Consider the following 13,492-nt stretch of genomic DNA (forward strand, 5'->3'; position numbering starts at 1 on the left):
TGACGATAGGACATAGTTAACAAAAAGGACAGAATTTACAAAATCAAAGACCTGGCCGCAAACACAGTTACCAATGTGATTAACTTATTGTATGAAGAAAGGTATGATAGACCACCTAGTTATCAATATTCACTGGTGGTTGGTCTGTCATATGTGAGAGTCCGCCTGGGTAGATACAACTGTAATGTCTATTTCTGCTGCCAAGCAACAGTGTGTAGTCACTGTTGTGTTACGGTTTGAAGGACATTGTAGCCAGTGTAACTACTGGACATAGTGAGACTTAACATCTCACGTCTCAGGATGGCGAGCGCAGTGGAATACTAAACAATACTTAGTACGTAATTCATGATGTTGGATGGTGTTTCCGCTGTTTATGGGCGGTCGTATCGCTTACCATCAGGCGAACCGCAAGCTCGTCTCGTCATTCAAAGCAATAAAAAAATAAAGTAAATAATAATAATATTTATATTTTCGCTCCTTTTTGATAAACTACGTGCACCTATTTGAAACTTACAAATAGTTTAGACACAAATATTTATTTGTTAGAATGGTGCATACTGCATAGATAACCATGCCTCTTGTTAATGTTTTAAATTTTATAACTGTTTTGAATGAATTAAAATATATAAAAAATATATTAAAATATATAAAAGTTTAGAGTAAAAAAATAGATGATTTTTGCAACCTTTTTTGTCGATACCTGCATTTCTGATGTTTTGCATCTGATGTCCAAATTATAATAAATTATAGCAACTGTTAGCATATCTAAATAAATAAACAGTGCCACTGACAATGTGGAATATGACATTTAGTATGACATTTTTTTATTTGATTTATTACGTTACTGGACGTGTGGACATGCATCTTAATCTGGCACTAACACTTTTAATGTTATTCACCCGGCGATAGATTTATTTAATATACATAAAGCAAGTGTCTTTTTCTTTTCATAGTTGATATTGGCACAATTGTTAAAAAAATTACAGCCAATCAACAAATTGTAATTGGAATGTTATTGTGAATTCTTCAGACGTTGCATTGGTTATTTCAAACAAATTTAAAATATTTTTTACTTAAATTGTAATCAATTGCATTAATAAGCATAATATTTGTTATACGTTTTCTTGTTTTATTTTTCGGTAACGAAATAATTTCCTTTCATCCATCCTCAGCATGAACCCAAACAATTTCAGCATACTTCTTTCAGTCTTTGCCACCACATCACTCTCTTACAAGCTCTTATTATGAGAACAATTTAACTGTTTACTAAAAATAATCCCTAATGTCAACGATCAATAATACTTTGATTTTGACTGCGACTGCCTCGGTGGGGTTGCTGTAGTGTGCACGATACGACTCCACCGCTCCAAGGTCGGGGGTTCAAATCCCGGTTCGAGCAGTGATGATTGAGTTTTTCTATTCAGTATTAGCTAGGAGTCTGCAATAGGCTCGCCCCCTATCTCACTGTGGGATGGAACACAGTGCGCAAAATAGATGCCCTAGTAGCACCTCTGCCTACACCTTCGGTGATAAAGGTGATGTGGGTTTGTGTGTTGATTCTGATATGACTACTTATATAAACAAATAAACTACAAATATATAGGCGTTATGTGGCGGTGCATACACCGCCATCTCGTCAACATCGCCGGAACTGCAAGATGCTCGATGCGGTGACAGAACTGTAGTGATATCACACAGCAACCGTGATAGATGGCAACAGACGATACTGGATTACGCTTGCACAATTTGAGCGAAGCGTTGCATATATATAAATTCTAAACCCTTTTCTTGAGGTTGTACAAAACTAACACTAAACTAATCAAAGAAATTACCAACGATTAATTACAAGTAAGTATAACTGTAATTATACTTCTTGATATAATTGCTGCTAGAAACAGTTAGGAAGTTTGACAAGTTTTAAACTTTTGTCGCGTCTTATAGACCGCGTACACCAGCCAAAATGGTTTTCTATTAATTTTTACAGACCTTTTCATTAAATTCATTCATTTCATAAAAGGGAGCAAACAAATTTAAATTGACTCGTGTTGACCAAAAATTTCCAATCCGCAATTAATCAACGTCTCAATATTCAAGTACAAACATAAAAATCATGACTCATTTTATTCTAACGTAATAAACAAAATATTTTTGTTACCTAAGAAGACATCATTTGCGATAGTTACACATCAAGTACTTTAATTTAGACCATTGTTGAGGTTGCACAAATTCAGCATGACGTAACGCTGTCCAATTGATTTCGTCACTGTTTTAAGAATCTAATTCTAGAGATGATAAAGAAATATTTGTTTTCGTCGAAAATATTTTGTAAATAAATGATACCCATGTGTACCTAATGTGCAAGGACTCTTTGTAGCTAAAAGCCTTATAAACACGTATTCAAAATCCACAGAAGACAATCATTTATCGTGCACCCAATCGCAATGACCGTTAAGGATTTGAAAATAGAAAAAGCAACGAACTACATTCATTACATTATCCTGCCTTTGAAAATAGTTGCATGTTGGGATTGGTTTCCAAAGCCGAAGAGGAACCGTGAAATATTAATGAACAACATTTATTTAGGGATGGTATTATTTGTACTCACTTACATGCCAGTTGCCCTTGCGGTACATCTCTACACTGAATGGCAGGACATTATGTCCAGTCTGGACAAAATAGCCGATTGTCTGCCCCTGTTGGTTTCTGTGGCTATAGTGTCATACTACGCCCTTTATAGAAAAGATTTGTACACGCTAGTGGACTATATGGAGAAGAACTTCAAGCATCATTCGGCGAGGGGCTTGACGAATATGACGATGTGGGGCAGCTACTGCAAGGCGAGGAACTTCGGCAGGATATATACCGCCTGCACAATGTTCAGCGTTACTATGTATGTCACCTTGCCGCTTATCCTTCATTGTAAGTTTGTACTACTAGTCCATATTAATGTTACAAATGTGAAAGAAGGTCATTTTGTCTGAGTTCGATGTTAGGTCTTCAGTAAAGAACCGTTTTTGATAAGATTTGGTATGGAGTAACCTTCAATTATAAGAAAATATGAAGTGTACAATTTTAGCGCAATAAACGTATTTTTTTTTTTAAATTCTATAGCCTTACTAAACTTAGTTCATGAGGGCTGAGTCGGTAGAAAAAGCTATATATAGGTACAGTTTGCAATTAATAGTAGAATGGGCTAATCTCTGATACTTACCCGATCATTAATAATTGTTAACTACGACCGTTTTCAGCAAACGATCTTGTTATGGGAATTGAGCAGCTGCATTATCTCTGAGTGCCATAGGCTGCTTTTATTACCGATGATCACTAGGAGGCGAAAACTATTACATAATTAATTACTAGTTATTTACGTGCCTCTGTGTGTATGTACTACATAATTCAGGATTGGACAATATACAAAGAATTTTTGAAATCCCCGTGGGTGGAAAAAATTCAATATCCACTTCCGGTTCTTACAATTCTTAGTAGAAAGGCTTGGGATTTCCGAGCCTTCCTTGCATTTTCCGTTTTTTTTTTGCCGTCAGTAATGTCATCTGTGTAACTGATTAATATGATTACTTATAGGCATGAGAATTTTATTAGAATTCAAGTAAAATTGCACGTAGTTGGTAGTTACGCAAATCGACACTAACCTATGTAAGCTCGTCAAATTTATTCATAAACAATGAATTATTAAAGTGCTACTATCCAAATTCCTCTACAATACATGTTTTATTACTCATGATTCATAAACCGTCTCATAATGCCCAGTAATTTGGAGCGGTCACAATGTCCTTTAAACCTTCAATACGAGACACATATCACCGATTGTTTACATTTCTGGGACAATTAGAGTACGTGGGTACATTGTATCGTTCTTTCAGTGTGGACAAAGGAACCTATTCAGAGCTGGGTATATAGTGACGTCACTCAGTCTCCATTCTTGGAATTTGTCTTCTTGCGTTATTTTCTGACGCAGTTTTTCGTGGGATTGGCTATGGGACAGTTTGGTAAGTTACCTGTGAATTTATTTATAAGGCATTGGCCGCGGCTCCGTCCGCGCAAGACCTTCCCTGAATAAGACTCATACTGTGTAATATAGGGTATGGTCTAAACTCTACATCCAAAGGTTTGTTAAAATTTTTCCATATGTGGATAATATTTATTAGTGAGTTAAGATAGTAGAATTGTTACGTGATATTTTTTTTTTATACTGGAGATCATCAGATTACGTAGGTAAGTACTAAAGAGATAATAAATACATATCACTATTTATTACAACACTATAAACAAAAACTATTTAGTATGTCTTCAGTTTATTTTTCTATGAACAACTCTTTTCAAGGAGTTTTCTTCGCGGCAAATTCGATCCTGATTTGCGGGCAGCTGGACCTGTTGTGTTGCAGCCTGCGCAATGCGCGTTACTCCGCGCTGTTGCGACGCGGTGTGCGGTACTCGGCTCTGTTCGCGGCGCGCGCCGAGTTCACCGCCGATGAGCGACACAATTACATTTACAATGTTGCTGAAACTATAAATTCTGATTTTCATTACGATAGGAAAGTTGTGAGTACAATTTCGACAAAATTTTGATTGTTGTAAAATGTAGAAGAAGGTATATAATATAAGCCCACTTTGGTCTTTTCGTTACTTAAGTGTCTACCAGGGTATTATTACATGAAGTGTAACAGCCCTCACGACATTGTCCTCGAAGGGTTAGACAGCAACAGTGCAACTACATTTCGCTAGGCGTATAAGCGCAACAAAATACTATGTGGCAGTGGCGAAGCGTCCATACAAGCCGATTCCCACCGGCTTCCCTTTTAGGTTTTCGGTGATACTAAACAATATATTTAATAGGTAAATTTAAATTACAACATATCAGACAATGGACAATAATTATAATAGCTTAAATTATTAATTAATGATAACTTAATAATGACAACTATCGGCCATTAGCCCGTTGTTTATTAAATTTAACCGATATCGATTACTTATCTATATATATAAAAATGAATTGCTGTTCGTTAGTCTCGCTAAAACTCGAGAACGGCTGAACGGATTTATCTTATCTTGGTCTTGAATTATTCGTGGAGGTCTAGGGAAGGTTTAAAAGGTGAGAAAAATTCGAATAATTGCCGGGAAAATCCTCAAAACAGCATTTTTCTATTTCCCATACAAACGTTTTCTAACTAATACGTAGAGTCAATTTGAGCTTTATTGCTATTGTATAAAGTTCACTGTTGTCTAAGCAATGTAGGTGTGTTCCTAACATCAAAGCAGTGTGCGTTGGAGCACAGAATATAATAATGTAATGTCGCGTTCTGAAACTCAACAAAAGTGATATCGCGGACCCGACTAAATTGAACAGTCACAAAATTTAATATATCATTAGTTATTTGGTTGGCTTCACGATATTATTTCTTTTGTTTTACTTTAAAATGCATGTTTTCGTTATTGACAATTTTTGAGCTACTTTTGCATATCTATACTTATAATTAATCTGTAGAGAGGTCAATTCTGTACATGAAATATATTTCCAAAATAACTGGGGGTGATTAGGGATCGATACTGATGCCAAAAATGCAATTAGTAAAATTTTTGTCTGTCTGTCTGTATAACCGTTATAGAAACAAAAACTACTCGACGGATTTTAACTTAACTTGGTACAATTATTTTTCATACTCCTGAGCTGGTTATAGTATACTTTTCATCACGCTACAATTAATAGGAGCAGAGCAGTGATGGAAAATGTTGGGAAAACGGGAGAAGTTACTCCATTTTTAAGCTTTCGTCATTTCGTGTGCAACCTTAATGGTTAAAAGTTCCTTCGATTTCACCAGGATCCCATCATCAGACCCTGACCGGACAATCGGACCACCTGCATACCACCATAAATTAAAAGAACATCCCGACAAATTGAGCACCTTCTCCATTTTTGAAACCCGAAATCCACGCGGGCGAAGCTGCGGGCGGAAGCTAGTTTAAAATAACATTAGATGGCGCACCTTGTATGTAGTTCCCCAGAAATTCCGTTACCAAAGTGAAATTGTGACGCTACAGGCGCAAGGTAACCCGCTGTCAAGCGGCTTAATGTCGTAGTATATTTTTTAATATAGATGGCAGCACTTTCTATGACTTTCTATGCCAGTGTTTGTCGAAATCGCGCGGAAGATATGGGCAAAGGTAACCCGAGCTAGTTCGGCTTCACGTTAACCGACTTTGTATAGTTGTCGCTTTTTACGTCCTTCAAACGTCATAATTTATTATGCTACCAAGTTGCGGTGTTTGTAAATTGTCATATTCATTTTATTTTTTGATAGTTCTGTGTTATTTAGTTACCAGCGCTTTGTTTATTTAGAAACTACAAATAAAAGTGTATTATAATGGAAATAACTAACTACTTTGTGATCAGTTAATGTCTACCTTTACGTAAGTATATTATTAGTATGTGATTTCACATATTAGTATTTAGATGGTTAAATATATGAAGTAGATCTGAAAGTTGTTGATTTCAGATACAAAATGTTTGTTAGAAGAAAATAAATATTTTATTTTACTGAATTTAAAATATCACCACGCTACAATCAAAAATTAACGAATAACCTTTCTTGATTATTTAAATTGATAATTATATAAGTTTATCATGTAGGTGCATTTAAACTGTTGGTCTGTTTGGCGATCGTAATAGCTATTTCTATAAGGAGAAATTACATTTACTTACAGTTTATTTTGAAAATAAACAGATAATCATAGGTACTACGTAGTTTGGTTATAATTTGAATACTTACTTTAGTTTGCTGTTATAACAAATTAATACGTAGGTACTTATATTTGTGATGACTGGAAGGGGAATTATCTACGTTTATTGTTCGATTTTATGGATGTTTCAATTATTTACGCATAATAGGTAATTTAGTAGGCATGTCAATGTTTGTCGATTTCGATTCAAGACTAATTCGTTGTCTTCGTTTTTGTTTTCCAATAAATTGCCCCGATATCTTAACTGACGCTAATTTTTTTTACACCGGGTTACCTTTTCAAAAATTTCACCCTTCGCCACTGCTATGTGGTAAATATCGATGTCTAGTGTCTGACCATGAGACAACGTAAAATGAAATATCGTCCTTGTGTTTTATTTATGGTGACTAGTGGTGAGTGAGATTTCCACAGTCCTGGGTTTAGGAGAGATCGTTCCGGTTCCTAAGGAAGGCCGCACAGTCGGGATCTGACTTGAACGTCAGTCGGTCTTCATCTATATAAGATAATTTGTGCCAAGAAATATTATTATATATATTATATCAGCCCTGTATTATACACTGTCCCACTGCTGAGCACGGGCCTCCTTTACTACTGAGCGGGATAAGACCTTAGTCCACCACGCTGGCCTAGTGCGGATTGGTAAACTTCACACACCTTCGAAATTCCTATAGAGAACTTCTCAGATGTGCAGGTTTCCTCGTGATTTTTTCCTTCACCTAAAGCAAGCGATAATTTACAAAGAATACACACATAATTTTAGAAAAGTCAGACGTGTATGCCCTTGGTATTTGAACCTGCGGACATTAGTCTTGGCAGTCCGTTAAACACCCAACTAGGGTATCGCCATTTTAGAATTAATTAAGAAATGTCATTTAAAAAATTTGCTTAACCCGTGAGGTAGCTGAATGTTTGCCGGCAAACATTGACAGCTACGCGTGTGACGGAAAAATAACCTTATTATGTAGTATATATGTAGTATATAAGGTTATAATCCCGTGACACACGCAAATGTCATGTAGCTGTCTTGGCTCGCCGGCGATTCACGAGAGACCAAGAGTTAATAAGTTTTTTGATAGAACCGTTCAGGCCGCTGCTGTCAGACGCTAACTCATGCAGTCGCTTCCTTCTCTATTACGTATTATAATAATACATTTTTACCCATATCATCGTAGCGTATTCCTTATTCTTAGGAAATATATGTTTACGAGCAGTGAAAATCACATACCTACTTAATAAATGAAGGTAATTGACTCATTTGTTACCATTCTATGCTATAAATAACATTACATATTATCACTAATAGATAGAATACTACCCTATAATTAAATCACTTGAATATTTCAGGTTCCAACATGTGCGCTTGAATCTTACTGCGGTGAGTCATAGAAAAAAACACTACATTATTAGTAAGAAGTAATACAGTTAGAATATAATGGCGAACTAGTAATCATATTTCCTCGTGCTCCTCATTTCCCAAATTTTAAATGTATGTAATTTACATGATTTTAAAATAAAAAAAACTTTATTTACATGCACCTTCCATTGGCTAGAGGGGCGTGAGGAGGGGGGGGGGGGTCATGACTTATAAAATTGAATATTTTCTTTTGCTCTTGCCTGGGCCTTGGTGGCAAATTTGGGGTCTCTCCGGGCTGCAAGAACACACGCTGTCACTACTATACGTAATTCTATAATAAATTGTTTTGCAGCGCATATAACTTTAATATTTTTTGGCTATATATAATAGAAATTTTAAAGTTGCGTGATGTTCCTAATTTGTGAAGTACTGGCGCGAAATATTAGCATTATTTCGTCAGACAACGTGCAATGCACTCCACTCCAGGCAATTGTTTGTATTTAGGGTTTTTATTTATTGAAGTAAATGACATTTTGCGTCCTTATTAGACATGTACAGCTCGGAGTACGACGAAGCAACCGTGGACGCACTGTGCGACTGCGCCCGCTTGTGTCAAATCATAAAACAGTACAAGGAGATGTTTGAGACGTTCGTGTCGCCGCTCCTTGTGCTAAGAGTCGTCCAGGTGACGCTGTACCTCTGCACACTGTTGTACGCGGCTACATTGGTGAGATATTTAATGGTTACGGCAAAAATTCTGTTACATTTTCTTAAAGCATACTTAACTCAGTTTGAGCTCCGCTAGCGAAAAAATCCGTTCGCGGGGTAAAAAGTAGTCACAAGGATGATGAAGGAATTGTACGTGGTGCAATTTAATATGTTTAAGAAAATAACTCGCTTAATAAAATTTTATTGCAAAATATTACATGCCATTCCAAACAAGAATGGGAGACGCAGAACAGCGCTTCCCGTTGCAAAATTGTTATTTAATTTTGACAGGTTGCGTTACACAAATAATGTAGTCTAATATAAGTAGTAAAAGAATTTCCAGAATCGAAGCAGTAGCTCCAGAGAATGGCTTGTACAAACAAATCTTTCCTTTTTGTAATATTATTATTGAAACAAAGCGATTTATAAAAGTACGAAGTGTCGATACTATTCAAGATCCCGCTTTGGGGGGTCGTTTTTACTTTTAAGGTCCATATCGTTTTTTTATTGTCTGTTTGCCAGACCAATAGTGTTACTATTCTATATTAAAGCATCGGAATGTTTGCCGACAAACATTCCGATGCTTTAATGGTTAATATAACATACTATTTCGTTATTTTGAATGGTACGATATCTCCCGTATGGTCTAGTGGCTAGGATACCTGGCTTTCACCCAGGAGGCTCGGGTTCGATTCCCGGTACGGGAATTCTTTTTCTTTTGGCCATGATTTACAGCTTTAATTGTTTTTAGAAATTCGACATGGTCACCGTGGAATATTTGGCAGCGGTTGCTTTGGATATATTTGTGTATTGTTATTATGGCAATCAAATTATCATTCAGGTAATATATATTCAAAGTAAAATTACTAATTATATAAAAATATTCGAAAATATTTTATATTTATGGATACATCGTTAATCTTTAACAAGTACCTAAGTTAGGTGAGAGTTAAATACCATAGAAACACTATGGCATAGCAAGATAAATTTCCCAGGGTGTATGTCGTAGATAGAAAAATTAAATGACTTCCGTATACTTTAAGATTTCATAATTTTAGTCGTTTTAAAAGTATATATTATCGTAGTATGCTGCCTCAAACTCATGCGAGTGGGCATCACGCAAGTCTAAGGTTAGCACATTAGATACGGTGATAAATGATGTGAAGATATGGGTTACATCTTATCCGGTCTTATCCGTTTACTTTTAACAAGCCACCACCAAACGTGTTCAAAAATTTCGCATTTGCATAGTAATTTTAACTATACAGGCAGACCGCGTTTCCACGGCGGCGTACCAAAGCGTGTGGCACACAATGGGCGTGAAGCCGCGCCGCATGTTGCTTAACATCTTGCAGGCCAACAGGAGGCCCGTGGTGGTCCGCGCAGGCCGGTTCCTGCCGATGGATTTGCACACTTTCGTCGTGGTAAGAATTGTAATTAAAACCATTCTACGAATCCTAGACATGATTTATTTATCTTAGTCCGTAGTATTTAACCCGTATAAGGGCACATGTTTTGGATTACAATATAAATTTAAGTTTTTATATTTCATAAAATTGAAAATAAAAAATTGTTATGATTTGCGGTTTAATTAAATCATGCTTCATGTCCCGTGATCTGTGTAGTTTAGTATTTGTTCCATTCGAATATTTTATTTAAAAATGCGATAGTTAGTCCGTTCAACATTCACATCACTGGCATTAAAGTACAGTTTCCTGGATTCAATAAATGCTATGGTGTTCTACGCTGGTGCAGCCGCGAGAGGACTATTTTTTTGATAATTATTAGATATACAGTTTGACAATTTTACTAATTTATCGTATTGTTTCAGATAATCAAGACATCTTTCTCGTATTACACATTGTTGGTCAACGTTAATGAAAAATAATTCAACTTCACATTCTGCACTCAATGTAGACGTTAGTTCATTATATGGATCATATTATTTCAGATCCACTTACCCTTTTAGAAATGTTAATTATTGCATCACGTGTCACGAATACATCTACTTCCAAACACTCAAAAATCTGCCGTTCGGATCGTTTTTAATACTAGCCTACGCCTTGACGATTCTAAATCAACTTTATCCATATTATATTTTTTATTTAAATTATTAAACAACACAAGTTCATATTGTGTTGGGCAAATGGAGTTTCTAAATTATTACTTTACAATAATTACTCTAGCAAGCAAGTGTAGCGCAATTTTATAGTATTGTAGAGATGTAAGTGCACTTCCCAAGAGTTTATAAACTATATGACGCCAGAAACTGTTCAACAATTACACTAGTAGTAAAAATAAATAAACACATATTTCAGAAGTATTTTATTTATGAAATTAATATACAATTCTCTTCATACATCAATAGATCATTGATTGTTTGTTGATCGGCAGGCGGCCGCGCGGATCAGTCTAACACATTCAATAGCGATTAAATTATAATGTTCCGAACGCCTTTCGTCTCATACAACCGTTGGAATAACACCATGGTAACACTATCGGTGGAAAATTAATAAACATAAATAAGTAATTTCAACATGGCGGCGCATGGACAAACATTGATATCTTACTAGTCGCAACCGTGACGGTTTCAACGAAGCATACCTAACGGCTATTTCAAACCGCTTCAAGTAAGCGAGACACGCTAACTTCATTCAATTAAAAAATCTATTCTCCAGACAATGTACATGACATTTTTTTCAAAAAACAATATTTACAAGATGTGCCAATTTCGTAATTTTCCAATTAAAACCGTCGACGAAAAAGATAAGGAAAGACGCGGCTACAAAAAGTCGCAGTGGCAGGTTGCACAAGACTCCTCAGTCGCACAAAGCATCGTACACACCAAGGGGACGGTGTGATTGCGTCTTTACAACTATATATTTTTTTTTATTTTGTTCATATAATCAACACACTACGCGTCGTTTACAAGTGGATTCTTTACGCTTACTACTTAATTATACAAAGGAGTTTAGTTTACTTTGAATATTTCCTTTCAATTAACATTAGTCGGTCATTAAATTTATTATCCGTGTCGCGCAGTTTCCACGCGGGCGGAGCGTCGCGCGTGAGGACGCCTCGTCGTACTGCGGTAGTAACGTAGCATATTGTCATTGTTGAATATTTGTTTGTTACATAAAGAAATTTTCTATTTAGCCAAAATATTTTTGTATACGTGGAATCGTCTGCCCGCCGACGTGGAAACCGACCGACGCACTTACATTAACACGGTTTGATAATGATTACAACTCAAGCATACATCAGTCATACGAAAACATTCTCCCAGACATATTCACGCAGCACACGTTACATCCGTCCGCAGACAAAACGCCCTACAGGGATATCCCAAGCCAAGTTTGGACTGCCATCGTCAAGTATAAACAAAAAAATATAATATAGATGACTAAATGGAATAACACTGGCAGTTTATATCTAAAGAGTAAAAATGTTTCGGATTTAAAAAAACAATCTCCCATCCAGTGTTGCCGCACGCGCGACTTCTCGAATTTTATCGATTTTTAATCGCGCGTGAACGGTGACATTGGTTCTTAATGTTGCTTACTACATAACTTAAAAACTCAACGTACAGAGAAATACACCGCCACTGTGCAACACTTAGTACCAAATACCAATATATTTATATTATAAACATCCTTTGGACCTGAAATTGTCGTATTAAAAAAATACAAACTTACAAGTTACGGTTATTGCGAAGCAAAGTGTAATTATGTTACAGTGGGCTGGCAACATCGCTCTGTACACGTCACCGCGACTACACGGGGGACATCAGAGAGCTAGCGGCTTCACAAATAATACTTGATTGTAAAAACCATTTTATACATAAAAATAATGAATACAAATTCTATAAAATGGATAAGCGCGTACAACAGACAGTAAAGTAGGTATTTGGTTGCAAATCGTCATAAAATCTGCAAAACACTGGTATATGCCCTTAAAATTTTTAATAAACAGTTATTTTACTGTCGGTCACGCGCATTTTTGCAGAAAGGCCAAGTTGAAGTTTAGAGTATCACTTATCCGGTCTCACTGGCATCATATCAAAAGGCAGTTTCGATGATAATAAGTCAAGAATTACAACTGTTGCCAATAGCTCAAATAAACGTGAGTTTTTCAAACCATCATGTCTGCATCCTTATTGTTGTGTAACTTGGATAAATGACCAACACGAGTCGTTTGCGTTCAGTAGCAACAAACAGTATGAAATATTGAACATAGTATTATAGAATATAGTATTGGTGAGGTAAGGAAGCTCGTGATAAAGTTTAGACCACACACAGACTCGTTGGGGTGATATTGTGGGATACTCTATGTCCGTACGCGGGCCGGGGCGGTTGGTGGCGGGACTCCATGCATGTCGGTGGCTCGGGGCGGCGGGTGGGCTTAGCTGCAGCGCGCCAACGGAAACAGACAAACACTCGTGTTTAGTTATATTATTAGGTATATAGACTATTGACTGTAGGAAGCGAATAAAAAAAACTAAAATGTTCGGCAATTAAGTTCATAACAGTTCACAAAAATATAAAATATAATTATACAAGAATAGGATCACGACGTACGTAACAGTACACAACATAATAACTACAACTTTAGAGACAACATTTTGAATCAATAGATCATTTTGTCAAATTATGTGACAATCATTTTACTATTATG

The 13,492-nt window shown here is 36.2% G+C and overlaps 1 protein-coding gene and 1 non-coding gene across 2 annotated transcripts; both read left to right on the forward strand.

The window, feature by feature from the left end:
• Nucleotides 1–2,441: 2,441 nt before the first annotated feature.
• LOC115448451 (putative odorant receptor 85e) lies at nt 2,442–12,999 on the forward strand. Its single transcript, XM_037436660.1, is given in 8 exon segments — nt 2,442–2,919; nt 3,882–4,007; nt 4,343–4,592; nt 7,147–7,148; nt 8,659–8,837; nt 9,570–9,659; nt 10,087–10,242; nt 10,650–12,999. Coding segments are annotated over 8 exon segments (1,338 nt in total). The 3' UTR covers nt 10,707–12,999.
• On the forward strand, nt 9,454–9,525 carry Trnae-uuc. Its single transcript has one exon. It is a non-coding gene; the product is annotated as a tRNA-Glu (tRNA).
• Nucleotides 13,000–13,492: the final 493 nt, after the last annotated feature.

Source organism: Manduca sexta, chromosome 9 (assembly GCF_014839805.1).
Source record: "Manduca sexta isolate Smith_Timp_Sample1 chromosome 9, JHU_Msex_v1.0, whole genome shotgun sequence".
Lineage (NCBI taxonomy): Eukaryota > Metazoa > Arthropoda > Insecta > Lepidoptera > Sphingidae > Manduca > Manduca sexta.